Genomic DNA, 23,059 nt, shown 5'->3' with positions numbered 1-23,059 from the left:
ACACTGGTTAATATCAGGTGATTGGGATGTCCAGGCTTTAGGGAAACAATGGCTGATAATTATGGCATTTATGAATGAAGATTCAGCAGCTGCTTAATTGGATTTTCAATGTGCTAAGGTGTGTCATCTTGCATAAAAATGATCCCATCCCCAGATCCATGCTGTTGTAGAGCTGGAATGATGTGGTTTTGCAATAGACACTTATTGTGCTTACCAGTGACGGTACATGTAACAGGACTGGAAGCACCCGTCTGTTCGAAAAAATATGGCCCTATGATAAATGATGACATAAATCAGCACCACACAGTGACCTTTCCGGGATGAAATGGTACTGGTTGATTAGCTTGTGGATTTTCTGTTGCCCATATTTGACAATTCTGCATGTATCATGTCAGATGGAATTAGGCTTTGTTTGTCCACAAAATCTTCCATGGCCAATCTTGTCCACTTCCATGTGAGCAAGAAATTATAAAGCAAAAGTCTCTCTTGCTGGCAGGTCAACAGGAAGCAACTCGTGCACATGGGTAGTTCTGAATGGAGAGCAAAGAGGGATGACGTGTAGAAATTTATGCTCATGGGTATGACCAGTACTTGGGCAATTCTCCATGCATTAAACATTTGCACACAACCATACCTCTCCTCCTCCATTGCTGTGGCCACTGCTTACACTGACATCGAATAAATTCGCTTCCTCCCTCTACCAGGTTGCACGCCTAAGGAACCCGTCTTTTTCGAATTTCCAAATCATTTTCTCCAGACCAATGGCAGTCTTCAGACCAGCGCCTTTTTTCTAACTCTTCAGTGTCTGGAACTTCTGCAGAACAACGTGTGCACAGTAATCATTCTTGTAATACAGCTTCACAAGCAGAGCGTGATCCTGCATTGAGACAGTCATGGTGAACATCGCAGATGCCAAAGGAGGAAAAGCCATTTACCCAACATGTTTATACCAACTTCAATGGGTAGTTCGCATAACAGATATTTTCATTTACATATTGTGATACATACAGAACAATCTATTGATGAATTTTCACACTATTTTTTTTCTTCTGCCATATGTTTTCTCCCTTCTCCAAGTTTAACTTTCATTATAATCACTCGTGTGTGTGTGTGTGTGTGTGTGTGTGTGTGTGTGTGTGTGTGTGTTGCAAGGAACTTCAAGTTGATGCTGTGAAGCAAATTGAAAATGATTATACATACATTGAGACTGTACTCATATCACACAAAGCTGATAATTCTGATATAAACACTTTATACTTGGTCCAATGGTTCAAATGGCCCTGAGCACTATGGGACTTAACTTCTGAGGTCATCAGTCCCCTAGAACTTAGAACTAGTTAAACCTAACCAACCTAAGGACATCACAAACATCCATGAACAAGGCAGGATTCGAACCTGCGACTGTAGCGGTCGTGCCATTCCAGACTGTAGCGCCTAGAACCGCTCAGCCACCCCGGCCAGCTATACTCAGTTATTACATATGATTTTTGATCTTACTCTTACATATATTGTTGGATTAGAGTCACACTTGTGATTTTAGTTAGGTGTCAGGCTGAGCAAGCATTTTGTCTCATGGGAATTTTTCTGTTTAGAGTTTCCTAAAGTGCCACATTGATTGCAGAGGGTGCAGATCCCACCAGAAGAAGTAACTTATGTAGAAAAATGAAATTTCTAGATGAATGTTAAAATGTATCTTATATTTCTTAGAAAAGAATCTTGGGTTACATGTTTTGGGCTTTGTTTTGGTTCACACTGTGGGAGTTACTCAAATATGCTTTTAGTATGGTTTGTTGTAATTGAAACCACATACCAATGTAAACTTTAATATTTTAAATTGTTTGTCCCTAAAGTGTTCTCTACAGCTACATCTACATCTACATCTATATGGATACTCTGCAAATCACTTTTAAGTGCCTGGCAGAGGGTTCATCGAACCACCTTCACAATTCTCTATTATTCCAATCTTGAAATCACGCGGAAAGAATGAACACCTGTATCTTTCCGTACGAGCTCTGATTTCCCTTATTTTATCATGGGGATCATTCTGGCCTATGTAGCTCGGTGTCAACAAAATATTTTCACATTTAGTGGAGAAAGTTGATGACTGGAAGTTTGTGAGAAGATTCCATCGCAAGGAAAAATGCTTTTCTTTTAATGATTTCCAGCCCAAATCCTGTATCATTTCTGTGACACTCTCTCCCATATTTCGTGATAATACAAAATGTGCTGCCCCTCTTTGAACTTTTTTGATGTACTCCGTCAGTCCTGCCTGGTAAGGATCCCACATTGCACAGCAGTATTCTAAAAGAGGATGGACAAGCATAGTGTAGGCAGTCTCCTTAGTAGGTCTGTCACATTTTCTAAGTGTCCTGCCAATAAACCGCAGCCTTTTGTTAGCCTTCCCCACAACATTTTCTGTGTGTTCTCTCCAACTTAAGTTGTTTGTAATTATAGTACCTAGGTATTTAGTAGAATTTACGGCTTTTAGATTGGACTGATATACCATGTAACCGAAGTTTAATGAGTTCCTTTTCACACTCATGTGGATGACCTCACACTTTTCGTTATTTAGGGTCAACTGCCACTTTTCGAACCATTCATATATTTTTTCTAAATCGTTTAGTGGTTTGTTTTGATCTTCTGATGACTTTATTAGTTGATAAACAACAGCATCATTTGCAAATGACTTTCCATCAGTTACTATGAACTGTGACCTCTCTGACAGGAAATTGCAAATCCAGTCACATAACTGAGATGATATTCCATAAGCTCGTAATTTTACTATGAGCTGCTTGTATGTCAAAAGCCTTCCAGAAATCCAGGAATACGGAATCGATCTGAAATCCCTTGTCAATAGCACTCAGTAGTTCATGTGAATAAAGAGCTAGTTGTGTTTCACAGGAATGATGTTTTCTAAACCCATGTTGACTGTGTGTCAATAGACTGTTTCCTTTGAGGTAATTCATAATGTTCGAACACAATATATGTTCTAAAATCCTGCTACATATCAATGTTAATGATATGGGCCTGTAATTTAGTGGATTACTCCTACTACACAATATTAACATTATACCTTTATAATTTTGTATATTTTGGGTACTACACATATCACCCATGTTTTCTCTTACATAATTTAACCATTTAATGTTTTTGGTGTGTCACACCATCTGTATCTCACTATTTTTGGCATTTACACCTGTATTAGTTAGTTTACCCTTGAGTACTGGTTTGTAATTCTTTTTCCAAACTGTCTACATTCCACCTTCTGGATTGTGGAAGAGCATTTCACTAACTTTTGGTTAGTAAAACCTCTTTGGGGTTTTTTAAAATGGGTCTACTTCACATTCCTATCTTAAATTCCTTCTTCATGTCAGCATTCACTGAAGAGGACATTCTAGCCCAAATTGTTAACTTTCTGAATTTTATACTGTTATGAGTGTACACAGTTCCAGTTGTAAACTGCCCTTTAAAATGTAAGTACAAATAAGTTTACAATTTCAGATTAAATTTCACATTAATATGTTACCCAATTTATATTAGCAACTAAAGGGAGTAAACTGTTTGTTAATAATCCAACTTTGAAGTTTTGTTATACAAACTGTGCAGCCATGTTGCACCACATAGTCTTGAAACTTTACTTCTTCCCTATTCCTGAAAACCATGATGTTTATTTGTTATGGTTATCTAACCCTCCGTCGGGCGCAATCAGGCTGACAGGCACAACTGACATTTTTTTCTCCCTCTTTTGCCAAGTAGATGGCGTGGGATTTCCTCACCACTAGTAGCTTCCTATCTTCAGGTGCTGTTTACAACTCACTCCATTAGTGTTCGCATGACCCTCGTGGAGAGGGTATGTGATGTTTGTGGCCTTTCAAGCTCATTGCACCTGATCAGGTCTCACTTACGAAGGTGTGTATTTTTTGTTCTTTTTCATCAGAGTGCTTATTTTGTTCATTTGATGGATGAGTAACATGAATTTTGTGAATTACATACACAAATATATACTATTTTGAGCTCGGCCTTTCAGGCACAATGGGCCTGAACACGTAATTATCCTGGTGTTTTCTCTTTTAAGCCCCAGATTTTCCACAAATATGGCTCGGAATTACTATGATCTGTCTAACCCACATCATATTGAGGAAATACAGGATTTGCTGATGTGTGCTGAAGAGGAAGACCCCATGCTGATTGAGGATCTTGGGGATGAGAGTGACATTGATTCTGAAGACGAGGTGGAAGAATGTGAAGATGATTCTGTAACAGAGCAAGATGGTGAGGAGACTGATGAAGATGAAGAAAGAAGGGACAACAAAACAAATAGCTTTTATTTAGGAAGAGATAATAAGACCATGTGGGCGAAAAAGCCACCTGGGAAAAGAAGGCGCAAGGAGTCTCACAACGTCATCACTCACCTTCCTGGAGTCATAGGAAATGCTAAGAATGCTAAAACTGCAGTTGAATGTTGGAATAATATATTCACTGATGACATCCTTGATATGATTGTTAGATACACAAACCAATACATGAACACTATCAAGGATCGTTTCTCCAGAGAGAGAGACATCAGGTCCACAGATGTAATCAAACTATGGGCCTTTATTGGCTTGTTGTACCTAGCAGGAGGATCCAGAGGGAACCGTCAAAGTATGGAGGAAGTTTTGGGGACAGAAGGCGACGGCATTGAAAAATTCAGCCTTGTGATGAATCTCAAACGATTTAAGAGTCTGATATGTTGCCTTCGTCTTGATGACCTAATGACCAGAACCCAATGGAAAGAATTTGACCAGCTAGCACTGATTCGTGAAGTTTTTGAAAAGTTTGTGGGAAATTGTCAAACGAGCTATTCCCCTGGTGAAAACATTACAATAGATGAAACATTTCCAGGTTTTTGTGGAAGATGTGTTTTCCAGCAGTACATACCATCAAAACCAAACAAATATGGAATAAAACATTTTGCTCTTGTTGATGCTAAAATGACGTATACAGTCAACATGGAGATCTACATTGGATTACAGCCATTTGGACCCTTCTGTGTCAGCAACAAGCAAAGTGAAGTTGTCAAGAGAATGGCTAAGACTTTATTTGGATCTGGTCGCAATATTACGGCAGATAACTGGTTTTCTGATTTTGAACTCATCGACTATTTGAAAACAAAAAAGCTGTGATTTGTTGGAACTGTCAGAAAAAATAAAACACAATTTCCATCAGAATTTGTTGAAGTAAAAGGGAAGGAATTATACAGCAGCATGTTTGGCTTTAATGATGGGAAGGTTTTGGTTTCCTACATACCACATGAGAACAAAAATGTGATTCTTGTATCTTCATTGCACAATGATGCTGCTATTGATACCGAATGTGGAGAGAAAATTAAACCACAGATTGTTACTTTCTACAATTCAACAAAAGGTAGTGTTGATACTGTAGATCAAATGTGTGTTACTTACAGTGTCAGCCGAAACACAAAGTGCTGGCCAATGATAATTTTCTTCACAATGCTGCATGTGGGTGGTATCAATTCACAGGTAATTTATCTTGGAAATCAACTGCAGAAAATGTGTAGAAGAGTGCACCTAAAATCACTGGCACATTGACTTGTTCTTGGAGAGTACACAGAAGAAGTGTGAAAAAGATTGAAATCCCCTCCAGCCTGCAAAGTCGGCTCAAAAGATTTACCCCCACTGATGATAGAGAGGAATCACCACGTTTCCCACGTCAAAAAAGACATAGATGCACCACCTGCACTACAGAAACGGGTTGCAGAAGGATGTCAAACTATGAATGTAAAAACTGCCATAACACAATCTGCCTCTCCAATGCAAATATGGTCTGCCAACTTTGCTTTTCTGTGCGCCAATGTATTCATTTTGGTAATTCTGAGTGATTGTGAAAGACACCTGCATCAAAAAAGTGGCTTACAATTGGAGTTTTTTTTTTTAAATTTACTATTTAGTAAATTTTATGCACTAAAAACTATAACTGTTGGGTGGTGGTTTCAAAATTTCAGTCCTTTTAATTTTGTTACTTTTGTGGTTAATAATTTTTTTTTTCATCCACTTTCATATCTTCTGTCTCTACACATTCCCATGAAAGTACTGATTACGTTTAGGGTACTAAAGTTGAGAATCTGAGATAATAAGTGATTTCAAAATCTGTGCCTGTCAGGCTCATTGTGCCTGAACTCAGGAGTCCCAGAATTCTGCCTGACCGAGGGTTAAAGTGATAGCTCTACTTGAGAGCTATCCAAAACACCAGTAATAATAGCTTATTCAAAGTAAAATGTCTATAATTAACTAAAAGGCAATTTAAATTGTTGTAGTCTAAAACCCAATAAAATTGTATACGAAATTAAGTAAACTCTTCCAAATTGCATATCAGAACATGTAGGACAATATGTGGCCCATTTTTTGATGTAACTGAAATCATCTAATGACTTTTAATGCTATTTTTTAAATCTAATATCTAACAATGTATTCAATTGTTTAGTTTTATATAAAAAGAAATGGTGGAAGAGCCATGCAAGCAAATTTAGTAAAGATGTGGTAGTAAAAGGTCAGTCAGAGAGAGAGAGTCAGACAGTCAGTCTGCAACATTGTCTTTGAGAAGTTGTTTGTTTGAGACACTTTAGGAGGATGTCAGATGATAAAATGTATCTACCGTCAAAGTATCTACTAATTGGTAACAATATGAAACAAAAAAAGTGATATACTCTACTTTTTATTAAAAATTAGTAAATCAGCAACGTTGAATTCTGTGACTTTCTGAAACAATAACCCCCGAGCATATCAGAGTTGAGTACCTCTGATTAAATTTTTCTAGTTTCCACTTGTCTTCAAACTTGTGAATGGTGGAGGCCAAAACTATTAACTTGTTCCTATGGTATGATTAGAATTCACTATTATCTCTGTCCATTTATGGATAGAACTATAAAAACTCTACATTCTATTCTCACTCAGCATCATAGGAGTGAGAATTAATTAAAATGATACCCTCCTTTCACACACACACACATTCAAGGGTGGCATTTTAGCCCCAAGGTCCCCCCACCCCCCTCCCCCCCCCCCCAACCCACCCACCCACCCTGCCCCACGCCGCCCGGTGAAGAAGCACCTTTTCTGATTCATTCATTTACCTGCAGACTTCACTTCATCATGGTTGTCAGGTGGCTTAACTTATCTTTATATGTCTCCAAAAAATGGCAGTATTATAGAGATAGCAAAGACACATTATCAGTTTAATGTGTCAGAATATCAGAATAGGTTGTACTTCATATGTTCAAAGGCAGGTGGAGTATTACATAGTTCAAATGGGATAAATTTAAATTTGTAGAGGCAATCAGGTGTTATGGAACCATTCTTTTTCTAGTCAGCCTTGATTTTCCAGTAGCCTATACGCATGTTCATAGTTGAGAAATTCTTTGCTCCTCTCAAACAGTCTAGTGTTCCATCAGTGCACAGCTGGCTGATAATGCCTTTCTCATAATATTTTTGAGACATCAGTATTAAATGTAGATATGCCATGTGCCATCCTCCTTCACAAGGGTCGTAGGAGAGTACCATGGAATCTCTGAATGTCCAGTGATGTCATCTTGCAGTATCTTCTCCACATCCTCCTGGATTATCAGTTATCCATCCAGTAACACCGTCTATGAGCAATAGATAATCTATGAGCAATGATCTTGTAACCTAGCCAGTTAATATAGTAGTGGTTTTATTCACACTTGTAATATTACCCCAAGGTCTTCAAACACTCTGCTCATTTTGTGACATAATACACTCCTGGAAATTGAAATAAGAACACCGTGAATTCATTGTCCCAGGAAGGGAAACTTTATTGACACATTCCTGGGGTCAGATACATCACATGATCACACTGACAGAACCACAGGCACATAGACACAGGCAACATAGCATGCACAATGTCGGCACTAGTACAGTGTATATCCACCTTTCGCAGCAATGCAGGCTGCTATTCTCTCATGGAGACGATCGTAGAGATGCTGGATGTAGTCCTGTGGAACGGCTTGCCATGCCATTTCCACCTGGCACCTCAGTTGGACCAGCGTTCATGCTGGACGTGCAGACCGCGTGAGACGACGCTTCATCCTGTCCCAAACATGCTCAGTGGGGGACAGATCCGGAGATCTTGCTGGCCAGGGTAGTTGACTTACACCTTCTAGAGCACGTTGGGTGGCACGGGATACATGCGGACGTGCATTGTCCTGTTGGAACAGCAAGTTCCCTTGCCGGTCTAGGAATGGTAGAACGATGGGTTCGATGACGGTTTGGATGTACCGTGCACTATGCAGTGTCCCCTCGACGATCACCAGTGGTGTACGGCCAGTGTAGGAGATCGCTCCCCACACCATGATGCCGGGTGTTGGCCCTGTGTGCCTCGGTCGTATGCAGTCCTGATTGTGGCGCTCACCTGCACGGCGCCAAACACGCATACGACCATCATTGGCACCAAGGCAGAAGTGACTCTCATCGCTGAAGACGACACGTCTCCATTCGTCCCTCCATTCACGCCTGTCGCAACACCACTGGAGGCAGGCTGCACGATGTTGGGGCATGAGCGGAAGACGGCCTAACGGTGTGCGGGACCGTAGCCCAGCTTCATGGAGATGGTTGCGAATGGTCCTCGCCGATACCCCAGGAGCAACAGTGTCCCTAATTTGCTGGGAAGTGGCGGTGCGGTCCCCTACGGCACTGCGTAGGATCCTACGGTCTTGGCGTGCATCCGTGCATCGCTGTGGTCCGGTCCCAGGTCAATGGGCACGTGCACCTTCCGCCGACCACTGGCGACAACATCGATGTACTGTGGAGACCTCACGCCCCACGTGTTGAGCAATTCGGCGGTCCGTCCACCCGGCCTCCCGCATGCCCACTATACGCCCTCGCTCAAAGTCCGTCAACTGCACATACGGTTCACGTCCACGCTGTCGCGGCATGCTACCAGTGTTAAAGACTGCGATGGAGCTCCGTATGCCACGGCAAACTGGCTGACACTGACGGCGGCGGTGCACAAATGCTGTGCAGCTAGCGCCATTCGACGGCCAACACCGCGGGTCCTGGTGTGTCCGCTGTGCCGTGCGTGTGATCATTGCTTGTACAGCCCTCTCGCAGTCTCCGGAGCAAGTATGGTGGGTCTGACACACTGGTGTCAATGTGTTCTTTTTTCCATTTCCAGGAGTGTATAAACAAGCACAAATATTATGGTTGAATGCCAGTTCTTTATTGTTCACGTATATGAACACAAATTTTCACCACAAATAACAATAGTAACAAAAACTTTATTGAAATAGTTTTTTCTGACTGCCCATGCCATTTCACATCACAACTCTTTCTCACTGTTAGGACTTAAAGATGACTACTCACAACAATACATGTGGTTAATTCACCCTGGCTGTCAGGATCTATCACATCACATCAGAATAATCACATCACATCAGAATATTCCATAATACATTTCAAATGGTGGCATGCACACAGACCATCTGGACCAGTGTATCATGTCATGTCATGTAAAAGTTTCTCGAGAAGAAAGTTTTGACAACGTTGTCTTTTATAAATATCAGAAGTTAACCTCTTTTTGTCATGCTCACTAATGTTATAGTAGTGGATTTTGTGTCTTCTCAATTTTCTTTTATTATTGTGCTTTGTTTTCTTGGCAAACTGCAAATGTTCATCATGCCTTGTATTCTTTTTTCATTGAGTGTTCTTCCACAAGTGGGTCACATATGCGAAAGCAAAAAATTATAGCAGTAGATAGTTGACACGCTCACACTATATAAATAAGAACATAAGTCAGTGAAACAGTGATAACAAAATAACACTTTCACTGAAAAAGTCAGCTCAAGTGAAGGTGAAAAATTGTTTATGATGTTATTAGTTACACAAGGCAAAAAAGGCTCTTCAAGGATAAAGTAAACATACTCTGCTTATTCCCTTATAAATACTGTTTCATTCTTTTTGTTGAAAATGTGTGAAAGAATGACAAATTTATTTGTTATATTTATGTTAGAGTCTAAGTGATTCATTTTCTTTGGTTCTCACAACATTTTACTGTGTGCATTTCCTTTGCAGTCCAGTATTGTTATTGTATATATCCATTCTCCCCAGTGTGTTGTGTTAAGCTGTGCATCAAATAAATTTCCAACTTCTACATGTTCAATATATTATTTGTTATCTCAGAAATAAGTAGTTCCAACAGGTTATGGGCTCAGGAGCGCAAGAGAGATAATATTTTGTAAAAGTTTAATATCAGACGTGAAATAATAATTTAAATATGATCGTGCCATGTGAGGTTAGTTTTCTGGCCACAAGCAAAGAGAAAAATGGCTTAACTGCTAGATGGAAAGTGAGTGCATCCACATAAACAACCTCAGAGGTATCGAAAATTGGATTGCCTGGAAGTTTAAAGTGTGCATAGTGTTGAAACTGCTCAATGCTTGGTCTGTTGTTGATGGTTCATATAATTTGCCTGAAAAAACATTCGATGATGCTGCATACAGCAAGTTGGTTGCAATCTGGATGATGTGTGACACAACAGTTCAATGAATTATCACCACGTCAGTTGAAGAAAAAACAATGCTGCATATTATGAACTGCAACACATCGAAAGAAATGTGGGACAAGCTCGTGTCTATTTATGAATAAAAATCTGGAACCAGTGTGTACATGCTACTGCAACGGAAACCAGCAGATGACATAGTGACTCATATTGCTAGAATTGAAGATCATGCACATCGCTTGTGGATTCTTGGTGAGCAAATACTGGAGCTAATGGTTGTTACAAAAATTTTGATGACTTTGCCAGTGGCATGGGAATCAGTGCAGGCAAGTGAACGAACACTTAGAAACCTGATCTCCAGACTTGCCATTTATGAAAATAGAATAAAGGTAAGAGATCAAGGTGCAATCACAGCATATGCAGCAAACAACAGCTCTCATAAAAATAATGTTAAAAAACACTACCATTTTGGAAAATCAGGCACTTGTCACTATTGTCCAGAGTTGGCCTATAATCTGTTCTCTTTGGGTGCTTCAATTGATAAAGGCATTACACTTCGAACTGACATCATAATTTGTAAATTTTTAAAGAACGAAAGCATTGTAGCAGTGGGAGAGAGATACGACAAGCTGTTTCAAATGAAATTTAAGGTTGTGACAAATACTGAGTATTGTGTAAGTGTTGCTGTGTGTGAACCTCTTTTTCTGCAGCACAAGAAGATATCACATGAGAATATCGTGCAAGTTAAGCAAGTTTTGTCAAGTGTTAACATAAACTTCCAAGATCAGAAGTTTCAGTGTGTAGACTGCGTTATTGGTACAATGTACAAACTGCCATTTCCATCCTGTGATACAAAATGAAAACAAATAGGTGAGATTTTACATGCAGATTTGTGTGGTAAAATGCAAGAAGACTCTCTGGGTGGTGCAAAATATTTCTTGATGTTGAAAGATGACTATAGTAACTGGAGAATGATGTATTATATCAAGAATAAAACAGACACAGCTGAATGTCTGGAAAATTTCTTTAAAGTGAGTGAGAAACATTTGTGCTGATGCATAAAGACATTAAGAACAGATAATGGATTACAATTTTGTAATGAAGTGGTTGCCAATCTGATTAACCAGCATGACATCTTGCATCAGGAAACAGTGCCATACAGTCCACAACAGAATGGAGTCATTTGAAGGGAAAACAGAACTGTTGTCAAGTTAGCCAGGACTTGTATGCATCAGGTGGACTGCCAACTGAAATGTGGGCAGAAGCTGTGAATTATGCACTATTCACACTCAACTGGACTGGAACAATTAAAGAAAGGTGAGTTGTGGCATGTGAGCTGTGGCTAGGAAAGAAACCAAGCTTAAAAATCCTCAGAACTTCTGGTGAAGAAGTTTATGTCCATATTTCTAATGAGAAGAGGCAAAAATGGGATGCAAAGGCTTTAAAAGGGGTTGTTTTGTTGGCTATGACCAAAACACGAAAGGTTATTGTGTGTGGTTTTCAGATGTGTGACAAGTAAAAGTCCACAGAGATGTTACTTTTACTGGGAAACTGTTTAAGGACAACTGCAGCAAATATGAAACATCAACACCAAGAGCAGTGAACTTTTTCTTACCTGGAAATATTTTATCATCTGTAGAAACCAACCTTCAAACTATTCCTGTGGTGTGGTATTCTACAGAAGCATGTGAAGAAAGAGACAACAATGCACATTCCAATGGTATCAGTGAATGGGAAGCAGTAGCTGATGAAGCTGTTCAGTCTGATAGGAAATATTGACTAAGAGATCGCAGATCATTAAGATTACCAGCAAGATACAAGAACATCTATCTGTTTTAGATATTGGTGAACCAGAAACATCTGACAAAGCATTTATGTGTGATGAGGCAGAAAAGCGGAAAGATGCTATGAATGATGAAATTAATTCTTTGGAAGCTAACCAAACCTGGGCATTAGTGGATCTACCTGCACATCACCAAGTCATTGATAAACATTGAGTGTACAAAATAAAGTATTCTAACAGTGATGATGCTCCACATTTCAAGGCTAGACTTGTGGCTAGAGGTTTCTAGCAAGTTGCAGGTTTGGATTACCTGGAAACTTACAGTCCAGTGACTAGATTTGACTAACTTTGTATAGTATTATCCATTGCAGCATCCAGAAAAATGTGTCTTGAACAATTTGATGTCTGAACTGCTTTTCTTTATGAAAATTTACCAGAGAACATTTATATGAATCAACTGAAAGGTTTCAAAGACGGGACTGACCATGTGTGTAAACTAAATCAAAGCTTGTATGGCCTTAAACTAGCTTCCAGGTGCTGGAACCAACATTTCACAACAGTTTTATGCAAGTCTGGACTTAAGCCAGCAAATGCAGATCCATGTGTATTCAGCAATCAGGACACAAATAATCCATCAATCTTGGCAGTAGATGTGGATGATGATCTGATAGCTGCTGAAGATCCTTCTACCATTAACCTTTTGCTTAGTGAACTACAAAGAGTATTTGACATCACATTCAGAAAATTGGATACTTACTTGGGCTCACAGGTAGAACAATCAGCAGATGCCTCTATTTTTCTGCATGAAGAGGCTTAGGCCATGAAGGTTTTATGCTGCTTCAGGATGGAGGATGCTAACCCTGTAACTGTACCTACAGACCATCATCATCAGTTGTGTGCTGACCTGCATAGGGGGGAGAAGGACATGTCCAATGTTACATATAGGCAAGCTGTGGGTAGTCTGATGTATTTGTTGATAGGAACATGCCCAGACATCATTTTCGCAGTCAGCAGTGCCAGTCAGCATCTCGAGAAACCAATGAAAATATATTGGAGTGTTGCGAAAAGGATCCTGAAATATGCTAGAGGCACTATGGACTATGGACTTCATTTTCCATCAAAGGAGGAGAATCACCTTCATGCCTACTGTGATGCAGACTGTGCTGGTGATGTGGAAACTAGGAGATCCACAACTAGTATGTTGTTAAAGCTCAGTGTATCCACAAAGCAGGGAGTGGTAGCACTTTCTATAACTGAGGCTGAATACTTTGCAGCTAGTCAGACAGTGGGAGAAATTGTTTGGGTGAAAAGTTTGCTCAATGACTTGGCTTTGTTCAGCAAAATAAAAACAACTTTGAACATTCACAATTTAAGTGCAGTGAAACTTATTAGAAACCTGGAGTTTCATCAAAGACGTAAGCTTATTGATGTATATTATCACTTTGTGTGCTATAAGTACAAGGAGAATGAGTTTGTACTAGAGCAATGACTTGATGTGATTACTACCCTTTATGTGATCAAGTCATTCAAAGACCTCTCAAACTTATTGACTACAGAGATCTTATAAAACCACACAAAAAATAGTGTTATAGGGAAAGATACATATGGGGAACAGGCACTTCCAATGTTTCAGTACCCTTCCACTTACTTTTGCTTTGGAGTTTTTTTAAATAGGACACTTTAAAGTCAGTGCAGAGAAACATATTTCATAATTACCATAGAATAATGCTGAAATGAAAAAAAATGATGTCATATTAATTTTAGTTTAGTTTTATACTTTGTGAATTGTGATTTATTTGTCTCATAACATGCATAAACTAACCATATGATTAGAGTACTGGAGACATGTCTAATATGGTTTGTACAATTTCATTGATATAAAGCTATGGTTAATAAAATGAATTAAATATTAATGTAACTTATTGTAAAAAGATACCTTCACATATTTACATAATAAGACAATTCATAAACTACATCGTACTCAAATATACAATTCATTGTTCACAAATTCTTGAACTGAGTAGTAGCATCACTGAAGTAAAGTGTTGTGCAGTTTTCTTTCCAGTGAATCTAGATTCATACCCAGAATGTTCTTGGCTTTTAGTTTGTTGTAAATTTTCATTCCCATATACTAGGGAGCTCAAGCATATAATTTTAAATGATGAGCAGGCTGCATAAATGTTTTTTATTTCTGGTATTGAAAGTGTGATCAAAGCAGTTCTCATGGCATACCTCTAAATCATTGTGTAAAATAATTATATCATAGGTAGGGAGGGTATTGTTAATAATTTCAGATTCTTAAATAATGACCAACATGATTTTCTTGGATGTATAGCACACATGTTTCCAACTGTTCTTTTCTGTAATTTCAGCATGTGCAGTAAGTTGCTTGAATGTCCCCGAAAAACAAAACCATACCTTATAACTGACTGGAAGTAGCTATGATATGCAATTCTCCTTGTGTCCATGTTAGTAGCATTACCTAACATTTGTATGGCAAGTGCAAAGCTACACAGTTTATTTAATAGATATTCAACATGTTTATTCCAATTTAAATTTTTGTCTAGGTTTTATCCTAAAAATTTCCCAGAATCCCCTTCTTCTAGATTTTGATTTTTGTGGTTCATTTTAATTTCCCATGATGTTGACTGTTTTGTTCTGAACTAGACCACATGGGTGTTCTGCATGTTTAGGGTTAACCCACTGAGGTGAAACCAAGCTTCTAAGTGGTCCATTGTATTGATGATACTGATGGGAATAGTTTCTGGCTCCTCTTCTGCAATTAATATAGCCATGTCATCTGCAAATAAGACCTATGGAGCATTTACATTAATTGATACGTCAATAATGGAGAATAGAAACAAAATAGGTCCTAGAATAGAATCTTGAGGGACACATTCTTCCATTTGGAAAAGTAATTTGCTGCATTTGTAGGGGCAATCACTCTTTGTTTCCTATTGCACAGGTATAAAGGAAGCCACTGTAAAACAGTACACCTAATTCAATACTTGTCAAGTTTGCGGATAAGAAGTGGTGGATTACTGAGTCAAAAGCTTTTGTGGGATCACAAAAGATACCTGTGACTTTATTCTTATTGTCTAATGATTTTATCAACAAACTTTTTTATCATATCTGTAGTGCTTTTTCCAGATTGGAAGAAAAATTGAGTTTTAAAAATAATCTTGTATTTTTCAATAAAATTTTGAATCTGGATGAAAGCAGCTTTTCCAAATACTTTTGACAGTCCTGTGAGAAGATATGTGGGATGATAATTTCCCATGTCCTCTCTTGACCCTTTTTTGAACAGCAGTTTTACTTCTGCATACTTTAGCACCTCTGGGAAACACCCATGTTCAAAAGACTGGTTTATTATTAAATGTAGGGGGGAGGTGGTGGTCTTATTATTTTACACACAAATTTCAAAACATTTGTGGGTACCTCATCCCAAACTGAATAATTTTTGTTTTTCAGTGTTAATATAATGTTTTCTACTTCTGTTACTGACCTCTTAAAATATTTTGTGAAGCATTCTGACATTTGATCAAGTCTGAAGGGAAGTACTTTGTTGTCATAATTTGCAACACTGAATCTGATTTCACTTCATTAATGAAGAATTCATTGAATAATTCTGTAATTATATCTGGATTCACAATAAGCTCATCCTCAAGTTTGATTTGACAGATTTCATGATTAGATGCTCTAATAAATAATTCAGATTTCACAACTGACTACACTGGTTTTGATTTACCAGGTGCAATTCAATTTAACTTTTTGCAGCCCATGATCATTTATTCATTGAAGCAAGACAGAACTTGTATAAAGTGATATGTATCTTAGAATGTAATCTTTTTTTATCCAAAAAGGACATCACTTACGATGAATGTGCCTAATTTTATTACAAATATAATTTGTGGAATTGTACAACACACTAATGTAAATATTGGCAGTGTACAATACACTATATGTAAATATTTTGTATGGGGATTTTCATTTCGCCAGTCCATATAAGCAGAAATTTGAAACACATATGTACTGTAGTTTTTGATAAGGAGATTTCTTATGTAATATTCTTTTGTGTGTAGATTGTTAAACTCACTTTCTGGGGTCACTTGTGGTCATTGAATTGCCCAGTTAGCAGTTTGCAGTATCTAACTGGCCAATCCAATGAAGGGGTAATGTGACAAAGCAAGCTGGAGAACTACTAGGATTCTTAAAGTAATTTTTTGGCTCTATTCAAAAACATTTCAGCAAATCCAGCTCTTAATTAATTCCAAAATAATTACCAAGTTTGTCAAAAGTATTGTTTGTATAACTACTTTTCCTAATTTCATCATATAAACAAATAATTCCGCTCAGCCTTTGTGGCAGAATGAACTGTTAAAAAGAAGGAATTTTTTGATGTATTTACTTACTTGAATGAGTTATGTTTTAATTGAAATTTCTGTAACTTAACATCAAACAATCTGTAGCTTCAGTGCCTATTACTGTCAGGATATATAAAGGATTGATTTTTGGACCTGAGACAGTCAGTCCACAGCCAATTTTCAGACATGAATTATGTGTTGGTTAAATTAAAACAATGCATCAGATTAGCAGTGGAATAAGTGTAACACAGATAGGCTGTGTGTTAGAACAACTAATGATAATGTTTGTTCAGTTCATTTGAGAAATAGTGTCACACATACCTTATTATTCTGCAAGAACTGTGAACTGTGTGGTTAGGTTTTTATTGCTCACAGATGTTCAACAGCAAACTATTATAGCAGTATGCTGATGTTGCCTGCAATGTATTAATGAGGCTTTTCAACATTTATCATTAGTGAACTGGCCATATAATTGTGTTAAATGTGTCTGTGTGTGGGGGGGGGGGGCTGGGGGGGGGGGGGGGGGGTGTTTGTCAACTGTGAAAGTAAAGAAGACCTGTGAAGTGCACTTGTGCAACTGTCGGCTACAGTGCTGAACTTCCACACCCCATTTTTCAGCCAGTGTAACAATGCTGTACATTGACACTGAGGACTATTAATGAAGAAATAAAGCAGGTGAATGTCACAAGCTGTATGACTATCCAAACTGCAAGGATGATCTTTTGGGTACAAGGGTACAACAGATCACAAAAATTATAAATAGTGACGTAATATGGACCAAAACAAAACAAAGAAATGGTCTAGTAAATATAGTCTCCAAAATGTATACCTTAAGAGCTATGAACATTTGTTCAGTGGAAGAGTTTTGTTTCACAGTAGTGAAGATGAAGAAGTGCTTGTAGTTTTTAAAGTATGCATGTTACAGCACTTGCTTCCTGGACATGTTTTTTCTTGTTTTGGTACTTATGATCTAAAAATAAACTAAACTCCATCTGAACGGGCCTCAGAAGGCCCAACAGTACTGATGAACGGCCACGTCATCCTCTGCCGATAGGTGTCACTGGATGCGGATGTGGAGTGGCATGTGGTCAGCACACTGCTTTCCTGACCATTGTCAGTTTTCATGACTGGAGCCACTACTTTTTGATCAAATAATTCTTCAATTTTGCCTCACAAAAGCTGAGTGCACCCCATCTGACAACTGTGTTCAGCAGACCGGATATTCACCCATCCAAGTGTAGCCAAGTCCAGCGGCGCTTTACTTCAGTGATCTAACAGTAACCGGTGTTATCACTGTGGCAAGGCAGTTGGCTGGTACTTACTACCACTTCTCAAAAAATGGAAAGCAAAGAGCTTGGGGTAGAAGAGATTTGTTTCACAGTATGATAGATGAAGAAGTGCTCATAGCACTTAAGGTATGCATTTTAGGGCCCATGTTTATTCGACTTCTTTGCTTCAAATGATCCTATAATATACCTGAATATTCACCATTCCTTCTGAGGCACCCTGTATGTCGTTCCAACTGTCTGTGGGCATCTCTCATACACCTGGTCCATATGAAAGAAGGCTTGTGGAGACCCACCAGTGATTATAGCAGATTGAATTCTAGAACTGTCACAGATAGGTATCCCAAATGCAATATCCAAGAATTCACTTGCAATTTTGCAGGTGAAACTGTTTTCAATGTTCTGGACTGCCTCAAGGCTTTTAATCAAATTCTGTTAGTTCCTTGTGATGTACCAAAATCAGTAGTGATTACACTTTTCACTGTTTTTGAATTCTTATTCATATCGTTCAGACTTAAAAATGCTACCAAACTTGGTAACAGTTCATTGATGAAGTTTTACAGGGACTAGCATTTTGGTTGGTTGGTTGATTTCAGGCAGGGGACCAAACAGCAAGGTCATTGGTCCCATCGGAGTAGGGAAGGATGGGGATGGGAGTAGGCCATGCCCTTTCAAATGAACCATCCTGGCATTAGCCTGAAGAAATTTAGGGAAATCACAGAAAACCTAAATCAGTATGGCTGGATATGTGTTTGAACCATCGCCCTCGTGAATGTGAGTCCAGTGTGCTAACCACTATACTGCCTCACTTGGTGACTAGCATTTTGTTTGATATATTTGGATGATATCCTGGTGCTCTCATCTGACATTCAGATATATGAAAGACATGTTAATGATGAATGATGGAGATTGTGTAGCCGCAGCATTGTGTCAAAAAAGTACAAATGCATCAGTGGCAAAAGTGAAGTAATGTTCCTTGGCCTTAGGCTCTCAGCTGAAGGTACCTACCTATTACTAGATAAGTTCTCTGTTTTACTTGATCTTTTAAAGCCAATGGATTACCAGCAGCTCAGATGTCTTTATGACCATGATGAATTTTCATCAATACTATCTTCTGGAAGCAGCTTCCATTTAAGCAACTCTAATGAATGCACTTTCCACTCACCACATCAAACTGTAAATATGTACACAAGTGGATTCCAGAAATGGACAAGACCTTCCATGACCTACAGGTGAGCCTCATGGAGGCAGTGCAGCTTGCCCACCATGTACTATTTATTCCATTGGTTTTTGTTGTAGGCGATAGACAAAATGCAATTGGAGCTACTCTGCACCAAAAGTGAGCAATCATTGGCAGCTGTTAATCTTTTTCAATAAACTTACGGCCAGGGCAAGGGAAATTGAGTGTTTATGATAGAGAGTTGTCTGTGATATACAAGAGTGTGAGGCATTATCACCCTCAAATTGAAGCCGAGCCAGAGATAAGGCCACATTCAATCATCCAAACCCTTCAAAATGTTAGTGGTGTGTTCCCATAAAAAATTCTGACACATTGACTTGATCAGAAAATTTACCACAGACATTGGCCATACTGAATTCAGAGAAAACATATTGACTGAATACTTTTCTTGTATTTCCAGTCTGGTAGACATTTAGTACTGCAACATTCTTGCCATGGCCAAAGTAATCAATCAATAACTACAACTACTGCTGGAAGATCCTTCCGTGGGACTAATATGCATTGTCTCACAACATAAGCCAAAGCTCTATATGTTTATTGCCATGGATGATGTGCTTCTTCAACATGCCCAGGAAAGAAAATATGGAAGACAGTAACAAAAGGCTGTCTACAGGGTTCAGTGTGTGGTCCAGAGTTTTGGGATGCAGCACTCGAGCCCATTCTACAGAAGTTGCATGACAGCAGTAACATAAGTGGACTGGTAGCATTTGCAGATGATGTTCTGCTTGTTGTAAGTGCTGACTCTGGAAGAATTATAGAAGTCAAATGTACTATGACACTCCATGAACTTAAGGGCTGGTGTCAAAATGTTGAATTGTCACCAGGATCTCCCAAAATAATGTATCTCCTTCTGAAAGGAAACCTATGAAGACACCCAAAAATAAAATTAATTGTGTTACAATTAGAAGAAAGTGCAATAACAAGATATGTAGGGGTATTACTGGTTGAACATTGTAACTGTGCACATCATACATAGGAAGCAAGCAGAAAAGGTTTAAACATGATGAATGAAATTATAACCTTTGCAAATGGGCAATTTTGTCTTCTCTTGAAGACACCAGGTTATACCACCAATCTATATTAACATGAGTCATAAGTATGATGTGAGCATTTGGGCACATAGATTGCAGCTAATGAAGCCATCCTCATTAGTGAGAAGAGTGAAATGAGGAGAGCTACTAAGATTAACAGACACTTACTGCACTACCCTGAATGATACTTTGTTAGTAATTCTAGGAACATGTCCACTGCACTTGAAAATTAGGAAAAGAGGAGCCTTTTACTGGTTAAAGAAAAACAATGAAATGGAAGTGTGAAGGGTGCTTGGAACTGAGGCCAATTGGAAAAAGATAATAAAAGTTTGCATATTACAACTGTGGCAAAATGAATGGGACACTTCAGGCGCAGGCAAAATAAAATACGAATTTCTTCCTAACATGAGGGAGAGATTGAATATGAGATTTCTTAACCCATTGAGTGGTTTGATACATTACCTGACTAGACATGGACCATCTACAATTTATCTATACAAATTCAAAAGACAGATAAATTAAAGCTACACATGCAGCAGTGTGGGCACACCAGGACACATATTGTGAGACTTCATGCTCTATGAAGATGCAGCGAGTAATGGACATCAGGTATTAAGGATGTTAGATCCCAAAACTGCACTAAAGAGAAAGTGAACTGGTGCATCTTGGATGATACTGCAACTGCAGTGTCCAGGAAGGCCAAAGAAGACTTCACAAAACATTCAACAATAATTCAGCATGCTGACATCCAGGATAGACAACATACTCTGCTGATGGAGAGAAGATAACAAAGGTCAGCGACCACTGAGTGAAATAATTTCCAAAGAACTGACATTGAATTGATGCAAGTGATCATGGAAGTGTGAACTTTAAGACATAACAGTGGTGGGAGACATTGCTTGCTACAGTGGAAATGCTGCTGAAATGCTACCTGATGCCCAAGAAATTCAGCAGACAATGGCTGTTGACTAGGGTAGTATGAGGTGGATCCAGTACCTGTAGCAGGTATGACCACCTACAGGTTAACAGCACCAAAACAAATAAACAAGCAGAGAATGACTTCTTTAGGACTTGCAGTAGTATTCATAGTTGGGTAACTGGTTAAGAGGTTATTTTAGCTTTGTGGTAATAGATGGAGTTTTCATATTTAAAAAACTTAAGTATCAGAAACAAGTAATTAATATATGAATTTACTATTATCCAAGGAAATGTGATTTGTATGGCCTGTTTTGTCTTTTGAGATAAAAGGCTGTAATTATGAAGAATAAATAAATAAATAAATTTTCACAGCAGTTTCACAAAGGTGTTCATAACCTGTGATATCCAGAGACAAATTGCATTTATAAATTATTAATTCATGTGGCTTGAGAGTGCCTTCATTGCCAGGTGTATGCCAAGTTCATGCACTTATCAGACTTTTCTCTTTACTTCTGATAGTTTTGGTCACATACACATTGAACTTATTGACTTCCTATTAGCTTCACAAGATTACAAATACTTATTCACAGCAGTTGACAGATGCACAAGATGAGCAGAAGCCATGAGAGTCACAGACATATCCACTGAGATGATTGCAGAAACATTTGTCACAAACTTGTTAGCACACTTCGACTGACCTCTCTACATAACAACAGGCCATGGCTGGCAATTTGGGTCCAATTTTTCCAACAGATTCTTTAAATGTGCAGTTTCTAACATGACCATACAGCATGTTATCATCCTACAAGCAATGGAATCATTGAAACATGGAACAGAACTTTAAATTCTGCTCTCCTGTGTCTCCAAGGGAAGAGGCCAGAGAAACGTCCTTTAGTACTTTTAGAACTATGGATGGATTATAAAGCTGACATTAATGCATTATTGGCTGAAATGGTATATGGGAAGCCACTGAGTATTCCAGCAGATTACCTCACACCACAACTGGCAGAATTACCATTTTTGGTACAGAAAATTCAGGCAAATGTCACGAAGATCTGATGGTCACCTGCTTTTTGCCATTACAGATATCCAGTTTTTGCACACAAGTGTTGACGGATTCCTCTCATGCCATGCTCCATTTTTATTTAGTTAGAGCCCCTCTTCAGCCCCCCTACACTGGACCTTTTCAAGTGTTGCAGTGTGGAGACCACATTTTACACATTTTGCAAAATAGCAAACGCAGCATGGCATCTATCAACAGAGTTAAACCAGATTGGGGCATACCATTGCCAACTTTTGGTGACACATCAACAACCAGAATTATACAATGCCCTGACCACCCACACTGGCAGGGTTGTTAGCGAAATCTATAAGAGGGGACACTAGTACTTATGGATGTACCTGTTTTTTAGGCTAATATCAGTGTCCAATGAGAAGTTCAGGCTGACAGGTACTATAGAGGCCCAAAACTCACAAAATTCTCACAACAGGAGAGTAAATAATAATTTTACCATGCTGCTGCTGTGGTCTTCAGTCCTGAGACTGGTTTGATGCAGCTCTCCATGCTACTCTATCCTGTGCAAGCTTCTTCATCTCCCAGTACCTACTGAAACCTACATCCTTCTGCATCTGCTTAGTGTATTCATCTCTTGGTCTCCCCCTACGATTTTTACCCTCCACGCTGCCCTCCAATACTAAATTGGTGATCCCTTGATGCCTCAGAACATGTCCTACCAACTGATCCCTTCTTCTGGTCAAGTTGTGCCACAAACTCCTCCCCAATCCTATTCAGTACCTCCTCATTAGTTATGTGATCTACCCATCTAATCTTCAGCATTCTTCTGTAGCACCACATTTCGAAAGCTTCTATTCTCTTCTTGTCCAAACTATTTACCGTCCATGTTTCACTTCCATACATGGCTACATTC

The 23,059-nt window shown here is 38.8% G+C and overlaps 2 protein-coding genes across 2 annotated transcripts; both read left to right on the top strand.

The window, feature by feature from the left end:
* Positions 1-13,112: 13,112 nt before the first annotated feature.
* Positions 13,113-13,781, top strand: LOC126247256 (uncharacterized). The gene has a single exon (XM_049948468.1). The coding sequence runs from the start codon at positions 13,113-13,115 to the stop codon at positions 13,779-13,781; it is 669 nt and encodes a 222-aa protein (XP_049804425.1).
* A 7,972-nt stretch (positions 13,782-21,753) lies between these two features.
* Positions 21,754-22,492, top strand: LOC126247103 (uncharacterized). The gene is made up of 3 exons (XM_049948452.1): positions 21,754-21,809; positions 21,941-22,154; positions 22,217-22,492. The coding sequence occupies exons 1-3, from the start codon at positions 21,754-21,756 to the stop codon at positions 22,490-22,492; spliced, it is 546 nt and encodes a 181-aa protein (XP_049804409.1).
* Positions 22,493-23,059: the final 567 nt, after the last annotated feature.

This window comes from Schistocerca nitens, chromosome 1, assembly GCF_023898315.1.
Source record: "Schistocerca nitens isolate TAMUIC-IGC-003100 chromosome 1, iqSchNite1.1, whole genome shotgun sequence".
Taxonomy (NCBI): Eukaryota; Metazoa; Arthropoda; class Insecta; order Orthoptera; family Acrididae; genus Schistocerca; species Schistocerca nitens.
The sequence above is the reverse complement of the archived record's forward strand: the minus strand, read 5'-3'. Positions and strand labels throughout refer to the sequence as shown.

What these genes read in the sequence shown, in the direction of transcription:
- LOC126247103 (XM_049948452.1), top strand. Translation starts at nt 21,754, where the DNA reads ATGAGAGTCACAGACATATCCACTGAGATGATTGCAGAAACATTTGTC. An exon ending in GAAACATTTGTCACAAACTT is followed by an intron (nt 21,810 to 21,940) that starts GTTAGCACACTT and finishes TCATCCTACAAG; the next exon opens with CAATGGAATCATTGAAACAT. An exon ending in TGGCAGAATTACCATTTTTG is followed by an intron (nt 22,155 to 22,216) that starts GTACAGAAAATT and finishes TTGCCATTACAG; the next exon opens with ATATCCAGTTTTTGCACACA.
- LOC126247256 (XM_049948468.1), top strand. Translation starts at nt 13,113, where the DNA reads ATGAAGGTTTTATGCTGCTTCAGGATGGAGGATGCTAACCCTGTAACT.